This window comes from Paramisgurnus dabryanus, chromosome 16 (genome assembly GCF_030506205.2).
Source record: "Paramisgurnus dabryanus chromosome 16, PD_genome_1.1, whole genome shotgun sequence".
NCBI lineage: Eukaryota > Metazoa > Chordata > Actinopteri > Cypriniformes > Cobitidae > Paramisgurnus > Paramisgurnus dabryanus.
In genome coordinates, this window is record NC_133352.1 from 2,555,781 (window position 1) to 2,580,392 (window position 24,612).

At 38.5% G+C, this 24,612-nt stretch overlaps 1 protein-coding gene across 6 annotated transcripts in view; it reads left to right on the forward strand.

The window, feature by feature from the left end:
- LOC135757468 (mitogen-activated protein kinase kinase kinase kinase 4) overlaps positions 1-24,612 on the forward strand; it is a 78,636-nt gene that overhangs the window by 36,026 nt on the left and 17,998 nt on the right. The window contains exons 4-24 of one of the 6 annotated variants that reach the window (XM_065272008.2): positions 2,635-2,760; positions 3,280-3,390; positions 3,697-3,787; positions 4,370-4,500; positions 5,054-5,108; positions 5,205-5,283; positions 6,868-7,043; positions 9,488-9,560; positions 9,966-10,155; positions 10,497-10,565; positions 11,313-11,402; positions 11,506-11,646; positions 12,181-12,303; positions 16,959-17,023; positions 17,126-17,196; positions 17,273-17,337; positions 17,634-17,719; positions 21,704-21,794; positions 22,477-22,623; positions 23,330-23,447; positions 23,535-23,675. In XM_065272008.2, coding sequence (XP_065128080.1) covers positions 2,635-2,760; positions 3,280-3,390; positions 3,697-3,787; positions 4,370-4,500; positions 5,054-5,108; positions 5,205-5,283; positions 6,868-7,043; positions 9,488-9,560; positions 9,966-10,155; positions 10,497-10,565; positions 11,313-11,402; positions 11,506-11,646; positions 12,181-12,303; positions 16,959-17,023; positions 17,126-17,196; positions 17,273-17,337; positions 17,634-17,719; positions 21,704-21,794; positions 22,477-22,623; positions 23,330-23,447; positions 23,535-23,675 — 2,239 coding nt within the window. Of the gene's footprint in view, positions 1-2,634; positions 2,761-3,279; positions 3,391-3,696; positions 3,788-4,369; positions 4,501-5,053; positions 5,109-5,204; positions 5,284-6,867; positions 7,044-9,487; positions 9,561-9,965; positions 10,156-10,496; positions 10,566-11,312; positions 11,403-11,505; positions 11,647-12,180; positions 12,304-16,958; positions 17,024-17,125; positions 17,197-17,272; positions 17,338-17,633; positions 17,720-21,703; positions 21,795-22,476; positions 22,690-23,329; positions 23,448-23,534; positions 23,676-24,612 lie in introns of those variants that run through there. The other 5 variants (XM_065272011.2, XM_065272009.2, XM_065272010.2 and 2 more) reach the window with 5 other exon arrangements.

Sequence of the window (24,612 nt, forward strand, 5' to 3'; positions counted from 1 at the left end):
ATTTCGAGGATTAGACCGGTCTAAGATTGGGTCAAGAACACAATTTAGATCCCCACCGAGGATCAGCAGATGTGTATTCAAGAAGGGGATGTTACTCAGCAATCTATTAGCGAATTCAACATCATCGAAGTTTGGGGCATATACATTTACCAACAGAACCTTTTTTTGCATCAGGGTACCAGCAACCATGAGATATCTGCCATTCCTATCAGCAATAACATCGGTAGATGAAAACTGAACTCTTTTGTTTATTAAAATGGCGACTCCCCTAGCTTTAGAATTAAAGTTTGAATGGAATACTTGACCAACCCAAGGGCAATGTAACCTACAATGATCTTTGACACGGAGGTGAGTCTCCTGCAAAAATACTAAATCAGAGTTTAAACGTTTCAAGTGAGTAAAAACCTTAGATCTCTTAACAGGATTACCCATACCTCTGATATTCCAACTGATGAATCTGAGTGGTGTGCCTGACCCAGCAATGCTGGGATCTATATTGCCATTAACCATTTGAATAAAACACTTTTTTTTTTTTGAAAATGGTCAAATAGAGCCGAGGTGGGACACCCTCCCCTCCCAACAAACCCCTTAACATAAATACACCCAAAGTCCCCATATAACCAAAGAACAAAGGAGACAGCAGTGTTTCCCACATAAACAAAAAGTTGTTCAAAATAGCTTTGAACAACCCGGAGACCATGCAGAACAAACACAAGAAGGAAAAAGAGAAAGGAAAAAAAAACTCTTGCCGATCTGGACACTAAGCATATGCGCGTGAATACAATAAAACACATGAAAATAAAGATGTAACAATTAACAATAGGCACTCAGACCTGTGCAAATAGATGCAGAAAACATAAAATGAGGTAGTCCGGATTAGACCTGCTATAACCAAGCAATGGTGAAACCTATTAAGCCTGAAGCAAAAGGAAAAAAAAGTGCAGCAGGCCAGAAAACCGCTTAATACTGAACAAATAAAGAACTAAGTGAATTTACAACCTCTATAATAAAAGACAGATCCGAAAAGCTATCGAGGCTCAACCAGGAACCAAAGTTTTAACAAAATCACTGGCTTCCTCCGCAGAAACGAAGTCCTTCTCAACCCCGTTGTAAGTGATGCGAAGTCGCGCTGGATAAAACAGACCGTATCGAACACCGTCAATGCTCCGGAGTTGGCGTCTGACCTCGTTAAACGCAGCCCGAGCCCGAGCTATCTTGGCAGTGAGGTCAGGGAACAGTGAGATGTTCATACCTCTGACTTTAATCTGTCGGAGCTCTCTAGCGCGGCGCAAAATGTCAACACAGTCACTGTGATAATGAAATCTGCACACAATGACTCGTGGACGATCACCGGGCTTGGGTTTGGGTTGGAGGGTCCGGTGGGACCGGTCCAAAAGCGGCTCCTTTTCCAGAGTGAACGCTTCCTTCAGTAAGGCGGCTACAGCAGCAGTAGTACAGGTGTCAGGACCCTCGGGTACTCCCACTATCCTAATGTTATTACGCCGTGATCTGGACTCCAAGTCTTCACATTTATTTTCCAACCTGGCTACGTTAGCTGTGAGGCGCTCGATAGTAGTTTTCATCCCGGCGATGTCATCGGAGCATTCGGTGAGTGCGTGCTCCATCTCACCGACCGTACCTTTTAGCTTGGACATGGTAGCATCGGTAGCTGCTTTATCATTCGCCAGCTGAGATTTCACCGCTTGCAGGTCGTGCTTAATAGTAGGCAAAACATCGCCGAGTGTATCCTGAAGCTCCTTTTTAAAAATATCGGCAATATCTTTCCTCACCGAGGCCAACAACTCAAGCTTGAGTGCAGCGATATCCAGGTTAGCGTGCGTCGGGGCGGCCTCGACCTCAGAGGCAACAGATGACCCACTTGAGGGTGTGGTCGCAATTTGAGTACTGGGCCGCAGTTGTGTCTGAATAGTTTTACGAGTTTTAGAGTTCTTTCCAGCCATCTTACGCAGTTGGAGTTAGACTTCTAAGCAAAGAAAAAAAATACTGCGGAGTAAGATTATACAAAATATGTCGCAAAAGCGCAAATAATTACGATATTAACCGAAATCGGCAAGAGCTTCCAAACTCACGTCCTACTCCATTAAAGCTCCGCAGCGCCCCCCAGGACAACGCTTCTTAACGTTATTAAAACATGTTATTGTTAAATTAAAATGTGAACAGCACGGTCTGTGTTCTGCTTGTCAGTAGCGCTGTAGTACGGGATTGCGGTTACCAGAGCAGTGTTTGGGGCCTACCATGGGCCCCAAACACTGCTTTGCATTGAGGGAGTTTCAAGCCTTTGAACATCTAATATGTTGATGATGAATTTTATGTTATTCAAAGGTTCAAGGTTCAGTGATAAAATGTTTTTGTTCTAATAGACATTATTCAAGATAAAAAAATACCACTAAGAAATGAGAGACCAACAGATCTAAGGGTGTATAGTCCACGTTTAATGCCCTTATGGTTTTCTAGAATGTATTCTTTTTTGTGTTACTTAAAAAATATATCCCACGATACAATTATATTAATGTGCAAATAGCATTGAATGTTTGCTTTATGTTAAATGTCTAGTGCTTCTTTAAGAGAGACCTTTATTTAAAATTCTTTCTTTTTTTTCAATGTGTTTCATAGGAGGAAGAAGATGAAATCAAACTGGAGATAAATATGTTAAAAACTCATTCCCATCACAGGAACATCGCTACATATTATGGTGCTTTTGTTAAGAAGAGTCCTGCGGGTCAGGATGACCAGCTTTGGGTGAGTACCACTAAACCCAAATAAACATCAGTGTGACTTCCTGTGGAAACACACACACTACACTACACTGAATCTAGTTTGTTTATTTGTGAGGTCTTAAAATATCCAGACATTAAACATTTGACTAATTTTGTGGAATCACACAAGAGAATTTCATGTTCTAACATTTTGTGGCTAGATGAGATCTTAACATAACATAGTATAAAATAATATCATTCTCCAGTATTTGTTGCTTGTGTAAAACTTGGTGTCGCTTTAACTTGTAAACTGTGTTATGGAAATAAACCATCAATTTACAAATACCCATAGGGCACTTGCTCATTACAGAAGATTTCAATGAAGTTTGATGTGAGCATGTTGCTAAACTAATAAATGTAAATGTAATAAATGTATGAAGCTACTCAGAGAAATGATGACATGTCTACAATATATGGACCACAAGTTAATAAATAAATACTTCATATATGTTTGGCATGCCCTTTGTACGAGATGACATGTAAGTTTGTAATGACCCATCAGCTGGTAATGGAGTACTGTGGTGCGGGTTCAGTCACGGATCTGCTGAAGAAGACCAAAGGAAACTGTCTAAAAGAGGACTGGATTGCTTACATATGCCGGGAGGTGCTCAGGGTGAGTTATACCCTATGCACCACCATTTTATACGTCACTTTTGAACATCATGCAACATCAATGAGATCACAAAAGAAATATCAGCTTGGCTTGAAAAGAAAGTATGTGCTTTCACTCTCGCGGCACTGCGGTGTCATATGACAATGTCTGTGAATGTTGCAAAGTATGTTGTGGTATTTAAGAGAAGTAGCCTGTACAAATCTTGCTAAAAGACAGTTAGGGCTGATTACGATGTTGTTGTGTTGGGTTGTAGATCATATCTGTGTCCATATAGTTTGTACTGACTGATATGCATGCTCTTCTCAGGGTCTGTTACACCTGCATTCACATCATGTGATTCATCGAGACATTAAAGGACAAAATGTGCTGCTGACAGAAAACGCTGAAATTAAACTCGGTAAGATATGTAAAACAGCACACAGTATGTAAGCAGCTCTTAGGTTTAAAGGGGTCATGAACTGTGTTTTCCTGAAGTGTCTCACAAGCACCACTAATGGAAGCATATAAATGAATAACTGACATCACAATCCTACTGTTTTTACAATCTTATCATGATTATAAACAGCTACTCCTTCAGATCCATTTGAGTCGCTCCTGTGACTGAACTTCAGTGGGATTTTTTTAAAACAATTTATACTGTATAATAGGTTAGGCTTTATTCGGTGTTATCCAGTTAGCATATTGTAATGAGATGAGTGCCATGGCTAGATACATACTTGTATCCGTACGGCCCAATTTAAACATGGAGAACAGCCATTTTACCTTGGCGAACAACTGCATAATTCCTTCCTTATGGATAAGGAGTGCATTTTAAGCTTTGAAACCTGCAGGATGTAATAATGATACCAAGCCCTCTTACATGTCAAGGGGAATTTGATTCCTCAGTTCATGACCCCTTTAAGTGCTAAATAATGACACAGTACTCAATGATACACTGATGTTTTTTAACGTTGTTTTAAACGGTGTCCTGTGATGCCAGTGGATTTTGGTGTCAGTGCTCAGTTAGACAGGACGATTGGACGAAGAAACACATTTATTGGGACACCATATTGGATGGCACCAGAAGTGATTGCATGTGATGAGAACCCAGACTCCACATATGACTACAGGGTAAGCAGAAAGACCACCGTCACATATTTCCTGGTTGAAGCTTTTCATCCTAATTACACACTGTTACTGGAATTATGAGATGACAATCTGTGATGTTCTGCTCAGCGAGCTTCACTTCCTTCCTCTTGAAATGATCAGTTTTTATGGCAACACTATATAGCTTTATACTGTAGCACTAGATGCCTTAGGATCTCTACCTGGTATATTTTAGATTTTTTTATTGTTTTTTTTTAATTGGTTTTTTAATAGTTTGTCTTTATAGCTGCAGTCTGTAACTCCGGCCTCTCTATCACCATCTCTGATTAAATAAAAAAATAGCAGTTATTTGTGGAGTAATGTTCTGTGTGTGCATTGTGCCTTGCCCCCGCTACTCTGCGCGGATAAATCTGATGTCTGTGATCACTGCATCAGAGCAGATCTATCTGTAGATCAGAACAACCTAGTACATACGCATCTGAAAACGACTGACCGAAACCCATATTAGTTATCTATTTTCTCCTTGATATCAGTTGTCGCTTGTATCACTTCACTTGCCCCTTATTGATTGTTTCAGAGTGACGTATGGTCTTTGGGCATCACAGCTTTGGAGATGGCTGAGGGAGCACCACGTGAGTTTGCAGCATTCATACACACATTCAAAATCTTGACAAAACCGCTGAATACCAGCCAATAGTTACATCTGTTTCCCACAAAACTTTCTTTAGCATTGTGTGACATGCATCCCATGAGAGCGCTCTTTCTGATTCCTCGAAACCCTCCTCCCAAACTGAAGTCTAAGAAATGGTAAGACTGCTGTTAGTTTATTATTATAGTATATTACTATAGAAGTATGACAGGTGTTAGCTGGAACATCTCAGATATAATTTGCAATAAACATCTGAGCTTAATACTTTAGTATGTATAGGCAGCATGTTGTTATTTCAGAAATAAGCCCCGACAGTGTGATCAGGACCTGACGTGAAGCGGGGGGTCTTGTATCACCCTGAAGGGGCTTATTTCACATTATTACACGGCTCTCTGGAATGCTTGATTCTGATTGGTCAGTTGAGACATTTGCAGGTTCGTTCTTTTCAAATAATAACCGCTCCAAAGTAATAACGCATAGCCGGTACTACTTGTACGATTTAAATCGCTCCGTGCCAATAAAGATTACTGTTTGGCGCCATCTTGTGACAAACACTGGACAACCACAAAATTTTATTAATTTTAACATGTACGGAAAAAACAAAACATTTAAACAGTGGATAGAAGAACGAACAATGACAAGACACAGAGAGTGTACTGAGACTGAACTTGACAAAATAGAGCATGACAGCTACGAAGCCAACACACAAAAAAATACAGAATGGGCATTAAAACTTTTCAAAGACTGGCTAAAAGAGAAAAAATGGAGACAGACAAGTATGAAGCAGAGGATCTTAATAAGGTATTACGATCATTTTATGCATCTGTGCAAAGTTTCGCGGAAGGATAAAAATGTTAATTTAAAACAAATATGCCAATAAAATGTTTCAAATTTATATTCATGTCCAGTTTTTTTCTTATGTGGCAAGTAGCCGTGTAATAAGCGGGATAATGTAGACGCAGCCGGTAGTTATCGGGAAATAAGCCCCTTCAGTGTGATACAAGACCCTCCGCTTCGCGTCGGGTCCTGATCACACTGTCGGGGCTTATTTCCCGATAACTACCGGCTGCCTCTACATTATCCCTTACATAACAACCTGATGCCTGTACATTATCCCACTTGTTTACCTCATAAGTAAGGTACGGAGAATTAAATATTGATTTGAAATATTTTATTTGCTCATTTTTAATCAATGTAGACCTTATGATAGAAAAATCATGACCATGAACAAAAATGTGTTTCAATGTGTAATATGCATGAAAGCTCAAATAAAAACAACAAACCGATACGTGTGGTTGCTAAGGGTGTTGCTAAGGGCGCAGTGATAAACAGAACCATTGGGTGAAGCAGTCATAACCGTGTTTTATTGTGAATAAAGCACACCTATTGACCAATCAGAATCAAGGATTGGAACTAACCGTTTTATAAAATGTCATATATGTTATTAAAAGACATATTTATATTAGATTTTTGTGTAATATTAAACTGTACCTGTCAAAATTATTTGCTGCTGTGTTATTCTTTTTGTGCGGTTGTTATCTTGTAATAACATTCCTTGTAATGTCGCGACTGGCCAATCAGAATTTTAGAGTGCCGTGTACTAAATTATTTTAAACATTACACGGTTTGACTCAAATAAGTATTGTTTACTTTATGTAAGCTGTTGTTGTTTATATCTGCCTGGCTTTTAAAAAACGTAATGACAAACGCAAATGCAGTAAAGACTTTTGTTGCTTCCTCAGGTCTAAAAAGTTTCTGACGTTTGTGGAAAGTTGTCTTGTGAAGAACTACCAGCACAGGTCTTCAACAGAGACCCTCTTACGCCATTCATTTATTAAAGATCTTCCCAATGAACGGCAAGTACGCATAACTCTGAAAGATCACCTGGACAGAACCAGAAAAAGGAGACGAGAGAAAGGTGCGAAACTATTGCTTATATAAACATATGAAGAGCTCACAAGCAAAATCCGCTAAGCACCACCTCATTCAAAATGAGATAATGATATTGACCAAATGCCCTCGGCACGTATAATAAGTTTATTAAATAGTTACGTTTCAAATCCGCCGAATTCCGACCTCAATCTATTTAAAAATACAGTTTTGTTTGCAGAATCCGTTAAACACCACATCAAGTCCTCTTAAAGGTACAGTAGGTAGGATTTACCCCCATCTAGTGGTGAAATTGTATTTTACATTCAAACGAATAGTGCTCTCTAGCGCCTCACTTTTCCAAATGCGTGTTGCAACTACGGTAGCCTTTATGTATTCACTGATCTCCTTGTCCGTTTCAGCTGGTTCATGTGTTCTGACTGAAAACCATTTGTGAAAACGCGTTGGTAGGCTAGTGCTTTTTGTCCCTCTCTGCTGTTATAGTTTATGGAAGCCTCCTTGGACTTACCCGTTGAATGTAAGTAAAGAGAAGAAATTCTAAGCTAACAAAGAAAAATCAGATCAATGGCAGAGGTCATTCGACACCAATGAGGACATATTTATGAATAAAGGCATTGATTTTGATTAATAAAACACTTAAAATCCTACTTACAGTCCCTTTAAGTCCACCAAAAACAAACTGGATGAACAACAGAGCACGTACGTCGGATGTCAAATGATAGGGAGGAGGGTAAGAGAGGGTATGATTGGGAAATGACCGTCTATCAGATTTAAATTTGGTTCCCTTGTGTTCAACTTGATTACAACACAAATTTGACAGCCACAAACTGTGGTTTAGTTTCTTCATGTTTACATTTTGAATTTGGACTCATCGTTTGCAATGTTTCTAGTTTGTAGTGTTTCTAGTAGTAATTTTGCAACCGTTTACTATGTGTTGCATGCACTTTAGACAGTCAAATTGCAATGTAATTACTGACTAATTACTGCTAATGTGAACCTCTAAAACCTTTTATGTCTATCATATTAGTGCCACTGTAGTCCCAGCACACAGTGTTGCAAAGTGACCTTTTCTGTGCCATTAAAATAAAATTACTGAACTTAACGTAAGAGCCTGATAAAAAAGCTTATTTACAGACACACTTAAAGGGTTTTGCATCTGAACTCTTCATATCATGACAAAGTTGGTGCTGTAGTATGCAAACATGTACTGTATTAACATGATTAAAATGTTTTTGTTGTTATTGTGAAGGAAACAACATACCACCTACAGTACATGTGGTTGTCTTGTGGTTAAAGATCTCTCCAGTACCTGTTTTAGAATTTTTTCCATTCTAACAGATTAAGGGTGGTTTCATATTAGGTTCAATCGCCTGGTCCAAACCCGTGTTCGATTTCTCCCCCTCCCTCTTTTCCCGCTGCTCTCTGTTTACATTATATTTTATTTTGAACCATGGTACACTTGCGTGATTGAGCCGCAGCCGTTTTACTGATGGTGCTATGCAGTGGCTATGAAACAAAATGGACAGAGTTGTTTGTATCCTCATTGTTCTTTATTTAAAACCTTTAATTTTGTTATCAGAGAATAAATACAGAAACCCACTTGCATCTGTCTGCTGCAAAAGTACTTAAATTGTGCAAAAGAAACTGGGCTGGCCATCAATTACCCAATTTCATTGTGTCTTGTCTTTTAGGGCGTTTTCACATTAGCACTTTTGGTGCGCACCCGGGTTCGATTGACATCAGAGTTCGGTTCATTTGGATGATGTGAACGCTGTCTTCCGAACTCGGGTGCGCACCCGCGAAACGTACTCGAGTCTGCTTAAAAAGGGTGGTCTGGGGTCCGGTTCATGTGAACTCCAGATCGGTTCGCTGCTAATGTGAGCGCAATCATACCAAATCGCGGAAGTGAACCACTGTTAATTACGTATTATATGGAATGCCCCACAAAAACAGACGTGTGTGTTTGTGTGCGTGCACTTACCTTGACAACAAAATGCATAGAATGCTTGCTTGACTTTTGTTCTTATTTTTTAAACCTTTGGTTTTGTTTTCAAAGAAATAATACAGAAACGCACTTGCGTCTGTCTGCCCCAAACATACTAAAGTCGTTTCGATGACAACGGTCTGTCCGCCGACGTAAATTTTTGCGGAGGCATTCAGAAATCATCTCTCTGCTTGGAGTTCGTCAATCACGCTTGTCGTCTTTTCGTTTACAGCGGTTGCCAAGCAACATGAGAGCGCGCCGGCTGCAGCTTGATGATGCAAGCGTACCGCGGTTCGGATGCAAAAATAATATGTGAACACAGTCCATGGGGGGCATGGGGAGGGGGAAGCAATCGAACTCGGGTTCGGACCAGGCAATCGCACCAAATGTGAAACCGTCCTTAATCAGGTGCTCTTTAAATTTTGATTTTTTTACTGCTTGTCTAAGCATGAAATTGTTTGAATTTTGTTTGTGATCATCCTTAACAGAGGGATTGGAATATGAATACAGTGGAAGTGAAGATGAAGATGATGGTATGAATGAGGATGAAGGTGAACCCAGGTATGTGTTAATCTATACTTTTACGTTTTTCTCTATTATTAAGTAATAACAAAATTTTAAGGAAACAAATGTTTATCAATTTTTTTAAGTAAAATAATATGTCATTCTTTTGGGTAGCTCAGTAAAGTAAGCTAAATAAAGAGGTCGTAGCTGTGCTTTAGCATTATGACTAAACTAAGGTTATTGTGCTATTTACATCAAACAACTGTTTGTAGTTATGATATACTGTCCTGTGTTACTGACTCTCGAGTGTCCGGCTCTCTGATATTTTGAATGTTATTTGAGTGCATTGATGCATACGAGTCATACGGCCTGGGTAAAATGCCCTGTTAATGGTCTCAACATGGCAGATGGCATAAAAACCTAGACATATCTCTCTTTAAAGTGTGTGCCGTTTGCCCTCAGCTCTCTTGTGAATCTTCCTGGCGAGTCTACATTAAGACGAGAGTTTCTTCGTCTGCAGCAAGAGACAAACTCGCAAACACAACTGCTCCAACAACAACTACACAATCAAGACAACTACAAGAGACAACTGCTTGCAGACCGACAAAAGAGAATTGAGCAACAACTGGAGGAAAGGCGACGCCTTGAAGACGTATGAATCTTTTTTTTAGGAATTTAGTATACTTTTAGAAAGGATACACTATAAATGGTAAACTTTGTTTTCACAGCTTTACCTAAAGGTTTATGCTCATTTCAAGTCCATATGTATCTGCTACTATGTTTGTACTTCTGGAATAGTAAAGGAAAAGTAGCTTACAGTACATGAAAAATAATACTGTGTGAATTCAGTTTATAAAACCCCAAATCCAATATTAATTTGTTTCTGTTTTGGTCTCCGCATCATTTTCATACCTCTGTTTAGGTTATTAATCTTTTTTTTTACTTTGGATGTATCCAATGTTTAGACTCGTACTGTGTTGTGTGTTTGTGTAGAAACAGGCTAGGCTGCTACACGAGAAAGGACTCCAGTGGCCAGAACTTCAGGAGATGATATGGCAAGAGGTAAATCACTTCACCTAATAATAAGGTTACAATGAATGAATCTCTTTGAAACTGTTCTGTACAGCATTGTAGGTAGCTGTCCTTTATCTACATTTTTAATTCATTCTTGCATTATCATTGAATGTATGTACTTGCGGGTCTTGGGAAATGTGTGTGTGTGTGTGTGTGTTCACATGGAAATGCGTGAAAGTGTTTTCCTCAAACAGAATGTAACTTAAATGCAATGGTAAATGTCAGGTTTGTTCTAAGTTATGTTTTCTAAATAAAATCATCCCACATAATGTAAAGAACTTTGAGATTGAATAACGACATGTCAATATTGAAATCACAGTGAAATTAATTTTAAAAATTAGAATTTGATTATGAGACTTAAGACTTTTCACAGCCAGGGTCACATAATAACATTATAACAACCACGCTTTTGTGAAGTGCAGGTAATTGACAGGATTATTTAATGAAAGTTTAGATCAATTAGTTCTTGAGAGTTCTCAGCATTCTTCATTTCAATATATTGTATAAGATTTTTATTCAATACTTGCCATTTGACTTCAGTCTCTTCTACAGCATGCAGTAGCTTAGCATTCACTTGTTTGGTTTAGACAAATATGCATGCATAATATGAATATCAAAGAAAATGAAAGTGTTTATGTTCAGGAAAAATTCTCCCTGGCCTACCTAAATGAAATATATTGAGTATTTAAATGTTTATATCAGTTCCAGTGTTTTTATATTCTCATTGAATTATAGCCCAAAGATGGTGAACATCATAGGACTGATAGACAAGAGCATAAGAGCCCAAGAGTCACATCCAACTGTCCCACAAGACCACATGAAGGGGTAAACACACAAACACCCAAAATCTGAAACATGATGACTTTGCTGTGTTTCTTCAGTAGACATCGTATTAACACTGATATTTTATTGAATCTCTTGCATTTAGGTGGCAGGTGTGTTGGAATCCCTGGACAACCTTCATCTCAATCTGAATCATTTAGCTGCCAGGATTCCTCAGTCCCGCTTGGGATCAGGGAGCAACTCTAGCCCCTGTACACCAGCACTCCAGAGAGCAGCCAAGCAGCCGGTACAACATCACATCATAAAAGATTATTAACAAATCTTGTCACCTGCTCTTCGTGTAATTTCAAATGATAAATAAATAGACTTACCTTTTCTCACCCTCAAGCCATCATAAGGGTATTTGACATTTTTCTTTCAGCCTAACATAGTGTGAGTTATATTAAATAATGTTCTTCACAGCTTTATAATGGCATTGGATCATGTCTCATCTTAAAGCCCCAAAAAGCAAATCCATCCATGAAAACATATTATTACAGTTATTAAATGTCTTCTGAGTCAAGCGATGGGCTTTTGTAACATTGGGGCAGATGTGCAGCATTCTGGTTGAAATATAATTTGTTTCTTGCAAAAACCCATCAGTTCCTTCAAAAGAAGAAAGTTATGTACCTAGGATGGCTTGAGAGTGAGTAAAATATGACAAATTTTCATTTTTGGGTGAACTGTTCTTTTACTAAGTGTATGCACTTTAATAAATAGAAAATATAAATGTATGATCATCTTTTTTTATTAAACAATAATAAAAAGTCTGATCTTTCAGAATATGAGCCTGTGCTCCAGTGGAGAGATTCATCACAGCAGCTCTCTGTCTGATGTTTCCACGACTCCTGTCTCCCCAATACTAGATGATGTCTTCTTTAACCCTGCTGAGCAGCCACCCAAGGTTTGTATTCTTCAGATTGCTACAGGTCTCTTATATACAAAATGTACAGTATGTTTGGTTAAAAGAGAAAGACACAATATATTGACTAGTGCTGCTCGAAGAGAGCAAGAAACAAGAGTTTTGAAAGTGCCATAGTGTTTACACTGTTGAGTGAAATCAGCTTATCAATGTCTTATAGTGGACTCTGCATATTATGCTGTAATACGAGAAAATATTTAAACAAAATGATATTGTAACGACGAGCTGTGAACAAAAGACAAAGAAATAGGATCACAATGCAAGATGCTTCAATAAATCCATACAAGTAAAATCCAGGGAGACACGTGCAATCTAACAGCGAACAATTACTAACGAAAGACACAGGAAACACTGGGGTTATACAGCCAGGATTATCGGGGGGAAACAAGACACATGTGCCAACAATAAGAGTAGCCCAAAAGAACTACAATGCAAAAGGAAGGACGAGACAAACGTTGGCCACTTTGGTCAGCTGCTGCGATAGGTCAGTGGCACAGCTTAGAATCTTGATTGTTAAGACCTAGAAAATGATTATTTTTATATGTCACGATCATGATCGTACATGCTTGTCATCTATTGATTTGTCATCATCCCAACGCGTGGTCTAGTTATTTCTTTATGGACTATGGATGAAAAAAACAGACATTAGCCAAAGCAGAGCTGGTGGTTAGGGTGACCAGTTTAGAGCAGAGGTCAGAACAGAACTGGAGACCAGGGAACTGCAGCCCAAGGTGGTGCTGACAGTGGAGAGGGAGACCAGAACAACGGGACACAAGGATGCCATTTTGGTCATGGCAGCGAACTCAGGGAAAGCTATTTATTTTGAGTTGTTTGTGATGCGATGACACACTGCCGTATTATATTGGTTTGTCAATATATCGCTTATGCCACTAAGACATTCACATAACTCTGCAGTGCGCAACAGAAAGTTTTTACTAAGGCAGATAAAGTTGAATGACTGCCGCGCAACTGACGTCTTGCCATTTGAACCACGCTTTTGGGCAATTTGCGCTCACACTTTCTGTTTCACCTCCGAGCCCAAGTGAACCAAGCCCACGACTGCAAGCAGGCCAGGGTGCAATTAACCAAACTGCGTCTGAGCACAGTACGGAGCGATCACACTAGTTCAAAGGTCCCCAACCACCGGGCCGCGACCCAGTACTGGGTCGTGGACAAGTTGCCACCGGGTCGCAAGAACGTCCCGAAAAAATGTGTATAATAGCCACGTAATAGCTTAATCGGGTATTTTGTACTGTAAGAGCCGACTTCAAATAACATCAATCATTTCCACTTTTGAACAGAGCTCTCTCTCTTTTTCTCCACCTCTCTCTCTCTACCAACGCATCAGCGATCACATTGCTGTCATTAGAGTTTGAGCATACAGTACTTCTAAAACACAATCGATCAAAGAATTGCGGAGGTATGACTTTATGAATCATTTGCAAATGTATGTCGCAATGATGTACATATGCAGAGACGTTCAAATGTGTGACAGCGCAAATGACTGAAAAGAAATTATTTTATTCTTCTTTAAAACAACTTCAGAATTATCCATCGATCGTAGCACCATGATCAAAATAAACTATTAGGCTAATAATATTTTAACGGCTACACTTTTAATGTAGGTTTGAAAGGAACCTAAACTTGTCAATCATCATTAATCATGGTAAACGTGAGTCTCCGTGCCTCTGCGCCCAGCCGCAATTATTCTGGCATCTCTCCTCCTTCACTGCATTTTTCTTCTCTTCTGTTACTTGGAATTGGGTCTCGAGCCCGACCAAGATTCGAGCTGCCTTCGAGAACAGCAAGCCAAGTTCGTTTAGGTTCCATTAATTATTAAGACTAAATGGGCAGGCAAACTAAGTAAAAACTAAGTAAAAATCAATCCGCCAAAATATGGTTTTACACGTCTAAAGAAAATATACTATAGCCTAAATAAAGCAATTATTAATTTTCCTAATGCATGGTTGTTATCTTTACTTCCATTTAAAACTTAAATTTCGAAAATGAAGATTTTCAGCACGTTTGAACAGCAACTCAGCGACCCCCAATCTCACCCCCCGGTCCGCGAACTTTTTTTAAAGCTGAAACCGGTCCGTGGTTGAAAAAATGTTGGGGACCCCTGCACTAGTTCGACGAACTAGACTTTGGGGCAGGTGCGGATAGTGAGGGTGCACCCTAAGGAGACCATCTTCTTCCAGCCAAAACCAGGTCCTCAAAAGTCTCTTGGCCATTGTTGACTGGGACACCAACTCCCAAAACTCTATAGAAACGTTGAGGGCAGAACGACAGCCATGATAGAGCAAACGAAGCTGCTTGCTGGATCCATTTTGTCAGTAATTCTGTAATGCTATGGTGTAAAACAAAGGGCAAGGAAACAGGATCCAAATGCAAGATGCCTTAATAAATCCAAACAGGTAAAATCCAGGGAGTCAAGAGAAACTAAGACACATACAATTATATTTAACAGTAAACCAATCACCAACCAACAAAACACTGGGGTTTATATACCCGGACTGATACCCGGTGTGTCGACTTAATGAAACACTGCGCAGATCGACAAATGCCTAACAAATACAATACATCCTGGTTAAAAAATTTGAACGCTGCAGCCACCTCACAATCATGTGCCATCAAAATACTGCAAGAGCAAAACAAGATCAGTCGCCTGAGGGGCCGATCACACAAAACGCGTTTATGGTAGTTGCAGGCACCTTTTTTAATGATTTTCTATGGGCAGTGTGCGTTATGCATGCTGTTTATGCACGCCAAACGCCTGGGGTTGTTGGCCGCCCTCCGTAGCATGCATTTTTGAAGGTGAGCTCATAGCGGAAAAGCGCCTGATGTCATACACGTTTATCCATTGTCCAATCGAATTAGGGGAGAGGCGGGCCTTCTGTTGTGGTGACGGAAGTTGCTTGGAACAACCGGACTTCAGTCACTCACTGTCTCCTGCGTGTTTGTGCACCTCTCACCCTCGATCAAGGTCAGAGCAAAAGCCCACTTTTTAAAGTTTGTGTTCGTATGACAGTTAATAGCAAAAGAGCGTTCATGCTTCAATATTTGATTGACAGGACTAGCGATATAAAAAGTCGCGTCACACTGCTTTTTTAAAAGTGACCAAAAAAGGCAGTGTGCTTGCGCCTTGCCTTTCTAAGCATTTAAAACGCATTTGTTGTGTTTGCCCCCTTAGTCAGGTGCTGTAGTCGTCACAAAAGGGCTGTGAAAGCCTTGATGACAACACATTTATTCCTACTGTCCAGCTCCCTGAGAATAACCATGATGTGTTATGCTTGTTTATTCTGAGACATTCAGTTCCACTTACACAAATTTGTGTTTTTGTACATTAATCATCAAAATAACTTTTTTATTATTAAGGTAGTAAGAAATATTTCACATTGTGCTCTAGGTGGCAGCTGTTAAATTTGTGGTCAAAACAGCTTCCTCTCCCAAAGGGAGATGTCTTCCTTCCTTCCTTCCTTCCTTCCTTTAATATGACAGATGCATAACACACAGAAATGTGGTCAACAGGTTGCGGCTAAGAAAATTCATTAAACAGGGTTCCCGCGGGGTCTTAAAAAGTCTTAAAAAGTCTAAAATTCAGAAAGTTACATTTAAGGCCATAAAAAGTCTTAAAAACTGCCAGATTTTCATCCTAGGTTTTAAATTTAATTAACCCAAGTCTTAAATTTCTTACCTCCGTTTATTCCCGAAAAGCACAAAAAACAAAATAGTAATTGAAAATGCTATTATAATCCACGCAATTCATGCCATAAGTTATATATCAGGTGTTGTGGTCTGACTGTATATTGTGGGTTTGGCGAGAAATAAACCTTAAATGCAGTTTTGTATAAGCAAAAATGTTTCTGTGTTAATTTAACCAACTAGCCCGTGGCTTACTTGAGCATTTGCCAGGTTCTGAAACAGAGGACCCAGAAGCGAAAAAATCAAAACTGCTTTATTGAAAATCAACTTAAACAGTCAGGCCGTCGAGTCCCGAGCCACCAACAACGAGTCAGCTTTAGTGTTACACAGTTTTCACTTAGGAAGCGTTTGTTTACCTCACTGATGACAATCTTGATGACATATGCAGCCTACAAATGCAACCTCTGGAGGCTACAGCCTTCAGATTTAGAAACGGCCTTGTTAGCAACACACAACAAACCACGAACAGCCTTTTAATGGTAAATATCATTTTCATTTAATTATTGTGTAATTAGAGAGGCGAATAAATGCGATGGCGGTATAGTGCATATTTATGCATATATGGGTGGTCAAAGTGTAAAACATGTTAACAAGGCACATATCAGCAGCTGACCAAACTGATCTTCCCATATTAGTGGATTTTATTTGTCAAAAAACAAACAAATTATATAATAAAGATAAAAAATATAATGTTTTGAGAATTTCTGAGATCATTTTGTCGCGTTGGTCTTAAATTTCACTCATAATGGTCTTAAAAAGGTCTTTAAAAGTCTTAAATTTGACTTAGTGAAACCTGCAGCAACCCTGATTAAAATGTTGCAATAAATGTGTTTGCTAAATGACTTAAATATAAAAGTGGAAACTATAAAATGTAAAAATTATATAGGAATACAAAATATAAAGCAGAAGTGTTTTGTAATATTTGTTTTAAGATCCCTGAGCGAACCACTTCAAAGTATTCCAGAGATCTTATGAACCATCACAGATTTGGATCCAAGTAAGTGTTACACTGATGCTATTTGAACTACTTGTAATGAACATTTTATCCTTCACTGATGACCATCTGTTTCTCTCTCTCTCTTCTTTTATCATGAATTAGTGGAGGCTGTCAGTCTCCTCTGGACAACATATTTTACTCCAGCAGCTCAGCTAGCAGTCAGTCGGGTATACGTGTGTAACTGTACTTCTGCATTTATCATGCCCCTGGATATTGGTGTGGCAGTTTCTGAGATTCTTGCTTTTGCAGGTCACCAGAGGATGGACAGCCCACCTCAACAAAACAGAAACATTGTAACATCACCACTAAACCAGGTATGTGTGAATGTACCAGAGCTTGCACTCATTAATTCTACTTGTATTATTCTTAGACACACAAAAAGTAATACTCATATTTTAGTTTAGGTTATATGTTGTGCGGCCTGATACAACAGTTATTTTGGACAGGTATTACATGGAGCAGGCATCAATAGTGCACAATCATCACAGCCATACTGGCCATAGATTGTTTGTTTATTCCATTTGATTATTTGTTTTATATTTAACTAAAAGTGTTGATGAGTAAAATATGTGTTTACCTGAGGGGTTAATTAAACAAATTTTGTCTTCAGGGTTTGGGAATGAAGTCGCTCTTAAGCCCATTAGTGAAGTTAGCAGAGTACTCTTCCTCCAGTGATGATGAGGATGAGAAGACAAGGTAATGTTATCCTGACAGTTTCATTTCTTATCCGTCAAAGCCTCTCAGGCTTTTATATGACATTTGTATGCATGTTCAGTTTACTCATTTTTAAACAATGCACATTAAAGTGCCCGTATTATGAAAAACTCACTTTTTCTGGGTTTTGGGGTGTTATTTTGTGTCTCTGATGCTCCCACACGCATACAAACTTGGAAAAAAATCCATCCATGCTGTTTTGAGTGAGATACGGGTTTCTGAATGTCCTCTGCCTTGAGTCTCAGATTGCGCCAGTTAAAACTCAGCTCCGTTGTGACGTAACAAAAAGTTTCGTCACATTCAGTTTGAATTTTCCCGCCCACCACCCCACTCGCAGGTCTCCACCCACCAGGTAGCTAGAGAGCATAGAGCAGTCACTTGAATGAGACCCTCTGTGCTGTTATCATGTCTCACGGAAATAACAGCGCTATTTGGATATTATGGATTATACTCCCACCTACTTTTAAAAACAAAGTTTTAACTCGTGGTTATTGGAACCCGGAGTAATCTTATATACAGTGTGTTACGACGCAAACAGTCCTCAGATTGTAGGCGATAAGAACTTCATGCGAAATCTGATGTAAACAACAGACTATGTATCTATATTTCACGGAATATAAGCATTTGTGGACAAAAATGGTAATTGGATGTATTTTATTGGACTTTCATGGATCATTCACACATCTGAAACAGACTGGATTCGATTCGCGATCGCGTTGTTTCATCAAGGTAAGAAGTCACGTTGTATTTTGCATGTTGTCATCTTCTGTCACAAAATACTACATTTATGATGCTAGAGCTAAAAGCTTTTTGCCAAACTAACCGAGACCGTACGCCCCGGCTTTTCTGACGAGGCGAGCCTCTAATAACTTTACGGTCCCCCTAGATATATAAGTTACACGGTCCGGACCTCCCGCTAGCTTCTAGCAATTAGCACGCGGTCCACAAGCAGTATACATCCCCCGCCGGGTCTTAATTTCTGTAATTTGCGAAAATAATGCGTTTGAAAATATTTTATAATTGGAATATGTTAGCATTGTCCTGGGAAAACGAGTTTATTGTTGTGACTGCTAACGTAACATCACAATTTACTCTGGAATCATTGTGTGTCATGAGTTTCTTCTCCTGTAGTGTACTTATTAGTGAAACTTTTCTGCATGATTTGTCTGTTGGCAACATAAACTGTTAATAATAATAATATATAAAATAATAACACAGTATGGTCTGTACTGCTCACGATACCACTGATCATGCGCACGGGCACATGACGTTAGTAGTGGGGCGTGATCAAAGGAGCAGCAGCTCATAAATATGTTAGACTAGCTCAAAACGGCACAATCTGAACTGCCCTGAAAAAGAGGCTACTAGAGATGGGTAACAATCTTTTCCTACAAGCTATTTCGAGCAAACAACTTTTGAAACATGCTTTATGGAACTCATACACCTATATAACTTGTGGAAAAGCAGTCATAAGATGGGCACTTTAACACATTAAAGGCACAATATGTAGTTTCTGCTGCTAGAGGGCTCTAAACAACAACAACGGCTACAGCTTAATAATGCTGTTAAAGAGTGTGGAATGATGGAAGTTGTAGTTTTCACCCACTGCCAATTGCTAATAAAACTGCTAATTCTCTGGATTTAAACATTGTTGAAAGCATTTTGGAAAATGTCAGCACACAGCTTATATATATATATATATATATATATATATATATATATATATATATATATATATATATATATATATATATATATATATATATATATATATATATATATATATATATATATATATATATATATATATAATATCTGCTGGTACTTTTGGGATTTTTTTAATGCCAAATTTTCTTCAGACCACATGTGGAATATGGCATAATGTTTTGTTTATTGCTTTAGCAACATTAAAGTTATGCTAAAATAATCAACTGTGGCAAAACCTTATAAACAGTTATTAAACAGCCCTTTTAATTCTGACTAGTCAGGTGTGGGACTGAGTGATGAAATGATATTGTATTTTTACAAATGTTGTAGCTCTCTGGTTTAATAAATACTGACTCTCCAACTCATTGTTCATCATACAATTCATTGTTAGATGCCGTGAGATTTGTTGAAGATCAATGTAAGAGCTTACACAAAGGGAAAAACCAAGCAAACACTTAAATAAGTAAACCTTGAAATAAACATATGTCAAAACCAAAATACAAACAAGCGACAATAACTTAAAAATACCCAAATAACAAGTAAATACTTATATTATTATGAAAAAAATAAAATAAAAATAAGAACAGGTAACAAGAAGTCACAATATACCTTGTTCTCCATTTAAACAAGGAACTAAGTCCTTGCAAGCCGTAAACCTTCAAGGCCACAACCATGTGCGTCTGGGTCTCGTTTCATTCTGAATTGTTTAGCGCGTACTCGTGCTATATTTGCTCATGACAATACATTTCAAAATAAAAGCCTTCCGCTACCATGACAAAAATTCAATTGAATTTTAAATGATCAATGGAAAGTTGTAGATGTCAGGATTAACTGTAAACAAAGAAGACAAAAAAAAATAAAGACTAGAACTCAAGAACACAACTACATACTCACTTTGCCGCTGTCCAGGGACTACAGATGAAAATTAGCTTGAAGCTATTTCTGGTCTGTGCAACACATTTGTTGTGCAACGTCCTTGTCAAATAAACAATAAATAAATACAAATAAACATGGCAACAGTTTAACAAGTCAAACTGATGCTTTGTGAAAACAAGAACTGAAAGTAACTGAAGAAAATAATTGCTAGTTATACACAAGGTGATGGAAAAACTAAACAAGAAACAGGTAAATGAGATTAGTATCTGTGGATCAGATCAAATGATTGAGGTGTAGCTGGAAAAACAGAAAGCCAATGTGAGGCGGGGGTCACTGGTGAATCCATTGTGGGACAAGGCAAGGGGAATCAGAGGGACAATAGACCCTGGATAGAGCTGAAGGGATGGAAGACCACAGTGGAGCCGAGGGATGAACCCGAGTCAATGAACCTGGAGGTCACTGTGGTTCTGGTGAGCTAGAAGAGCATGGTTGAAATTATGAAGCAAAGAGCCAGATCCTTTGAAGTAACAAGAGAAGCAGTAGGACTGGGCAGAACCAAAGGGTAAAAGGGTCAGATCCTGTAGCAGATCTGTTGAAGTGGGTATAAAGGTGGGGAATCGCTGTATGCCCTAAAAAGGGCATGCAAGTGCTAGGTCTCTATTCTCTATTAGATTATACGTTGCCTTGTCAACCCTCAACTATCCCACTAAAGCTGAGAATACATGCAGTCACTTTAAAAAAAGGCCATACCATAATCTGTGATTCTTATAGCGCTAATGTGTACATCGTATGATTTAAATGATAATGAAAAGAGGCAGATGGATAGCTCACTATCTCCAAGATTTTGAACATGTTGGGTTTGCTCATGCCACTGATTCAAAAGTTCAGATTTGGATTCCCTTGGGCGGTCTGAGACTGAATTTCTGTCATTCTGCCAATGCTCTAATAGTGCCAAACCACATTCGCTTTTACAGATGGTTTAAATCCAAGAATGGAGCTTTCCTTGTAAGTCACAGAAGGAAAACCATACCTGTAACTTTCAATACCTAAAGAATGTTATACAGAGACCATCTACAGAACCATCTTTTAATAAGTGGAACCTCAGAACCACTTATCAAGGGCCTTGTGGCAGAGACAGTTGCTACATTGATGTAATCAATCAGTGAACATTACTCTGGATTAGAGGTCTTCTCGGGTCCAAAGAAAAGTACCTGACCCAAAATGACCGAATCACTTTTTACCCGAACCTAAGGTGCACAAATTATTAAAAAAAAAAGAAAGACCTGACCCGAGACAAGCCCAAGAATATTAGACCCGAGTCCGAAATCTTTTATTTTATGTTATATTCATAACCATTAACTAGTTTTTGTTTGTTTGTTCAAGGTATCCATTGAGCAATGGGAGAAATGTGTTGTCCAGAGGACAGTCTAATGAAATTGTTCTTCAACCTCAACACAACCTGAAACAGCAGCAGGTAGACGCATAATCAAAAAAATCCTACATTAGGCCTGTATCTAAGGAGTATATATTAGTACCTCAACAACACATATTGGTATATACATTGCTGTACCTAAATGGTACATATTAGGTCTTTTTAAAGGGTACTGGGAAAAAAAATTCTGTTTTAGAGGAATTAACTTCATAATCATAGAAATTTGTGATTTATCTCTACTGTTCTCCTATAGTTTAACACTGGAAAAGGCATCTGAAAAAATGCTGTGCATGTTCTGCAATGTGACTGTTGCAGATGCGTGCATTGAGATGTTGATGCTGAAACAATATAATGTGCAGCCCTATTGTACATTGTTTTTTTGTTTTTTTTGTTTTTTGTGCTAATTTTGAAACAAACTGAAATGAAGAAGCACATCAAGATGTTTTTATTTCAATTCAAATTGATTTCTTTAGGGTCATGACAGTTGTGCATTGTGGCAAAGCAGCTTTACAGTTAAATACAGAATTGTACAAGGTGTATATTAGTGATACAAACTGTAAAAATATCTGCAACACAGTTATCGGATTGGTATATTTATTTTCTTGTAAAGCTGTTTTGAAACAATGCAACATTGTAAAAGATGGTATTTCTAGATGAACAGTTTTCCAGAGATATTGTGTAAGCTGGGATTTTTATTTCAGTGGAGATTTTCATGTTTCTCCAGCAGAGTGCAGCAAAGCAGACAAATAATGTCCATCAGAGAGCAGTTGGGTTACAATCGCATGATAACTGCCATCTGCCAGACCTCCTGCACAAGAGTCCCAAACATGAGCTCTCCTACCACCAACTAACCACGCAAAATTCATTTGATGTATGGACACAACTTAATTTTTTCTTACTGTTTTTGTCTTACACAGGTTAACCATCAAGATTAACAGTTAAGAAGTGTTTTATTATTTGTGACCCAACTAAAGTCATTTTCTGGTGTTTGACAGTGTTTTGTACATAAAATCATCCTACATAATGTAACGAAGATTCTGTGAAAAAATGATCTCTATAGCTTTAATATTGATTGAGTAAGATCATGTCAGAGATTAAAATCAAAACTTTGATGCTCCAAATTTCATCATTAGATTATAAGACTTTAGACTGAACTTTATAGGCAGGATCACATTTTTACTAGAAAACAATGTTTAATTTCAAAAGCACTGCATTCATTTTGCACAGGCGGCTTTCAAACTGATATAACAAACAAAACAAATCGGATGGAAAAAGTATTTGGAAACTTTTGCCAAAATGCTGTTACATTTTTAACAGAAAATATATAAAAGCATTCATTTAATAGACAAATATGAAAAGCAAAGTTTTTATAAAAAAGTGAGACAAAGTCCACTTAGTGGCTGGGGAGACGTACAATGTCATTTATTTGTGGAGTAGTTGTATGAAAGTCTACACGTTTATTGTAGTTTTTTTAACAATTTAATAATAATGTAATGAGCACTTTTACACATATTGAACAGGTTTACTGAATGCTTTAGTGTCATTGCATGTTTGTGCTTGCAATTATGTTTTTGCAGAAATTATTAAATAAGCAGGCAGGTAAAAGCACGTCATCATCATCCTCATTCTCTCCATTTATTGACCCTCGTTTGCTGCAGATCTCACCGCCTCAGAGTCCTGCAGCACACAGCCAACGTAAGACAACATCTGACACTTACTATAACCGTACTAATTTACACAACTTCACTCATAAATACATCTGTGTTTGTGTGTATGCCTCAGTGAATGGCAGAAGAGAGATGCATAGGAAAGGCTCAGTGGTGAACGTCAATCCCACCAACATCCGACCACAGAGTGATGCGCCAGAGATTCGTAAATACAAAAAGAAGTTCAACGCTGAAGTTCTCTGTGCTAGTCTATGGGGTAAGACTCATATATTACATTACAGATTAAAAGTGAATAGTATTATGCAGTTAATTAGATAACAGTTAGAGTGGCATTCACAGAGTGTATATATATATATTGATACCAGAGAGTTTCACTGTCAGAAAGATTCAGCAAATTAAAATGTGTAATGTGGCAAGAGAAAGACAGGTTCCTCATCTAGTGTGTTTTAATTGTTTCATGGGGGGGGGGATGATCTCTATGCACTCAAGGAGCGTCAAACCAGCGTCTTTTTCCTTCTCAAAATTTTTTTTGCACCCTCAGATTCCAGATTTTCTAATAGTTGTATATCAGCCAAATATTATCCTATATTGTTCTATATTTTTCAGAATTTTTTAAAAGAACCGCCCATCCACTTTTAAAAAAAATGCACATGAGCAACACTCTGCCTGCTCCCGAGAGGGAACGTCTATTAACGTGTGCACGAGAGAGAGCATGCATGTGCCTAGTTCTTCTCTTCGCTCTGTTTACAAGTTGCTGCCGGCACGGCTCATACATTGAAATGTTTACAGCGTCTGCGTGGTTCGTGACTTGTGCCAGGGCTAGCATCACTAATCATAGCGTACATCATTTCAAATGGATTTCTCCAAATAGCATCACAAACTGTACCTGTCGAGTAGAAACTTCGCTACTGAGCCATCAGTGGGAAGCCCAACCTGTGTGAAATATTCTCCCAAAAACACTCTGGTCTTGTTTCTTTCTTCAGAGGCCGTTCTCTTCTTGTCATAAAATTAGTTTCTCTTGCGACCTTTAGACATTTTGAAAAAAATACGTTGAGAACGTGAGCTTCAATGAATGGCTGAAACCATAGCCCACCACACATATACACCAGAAAGTGCGCATGTGCAGAAAGCGAACCTAGGGAAGAGCACGTACAACGGCCTTATGTAAACATATCATCAGAATGATTGACAAC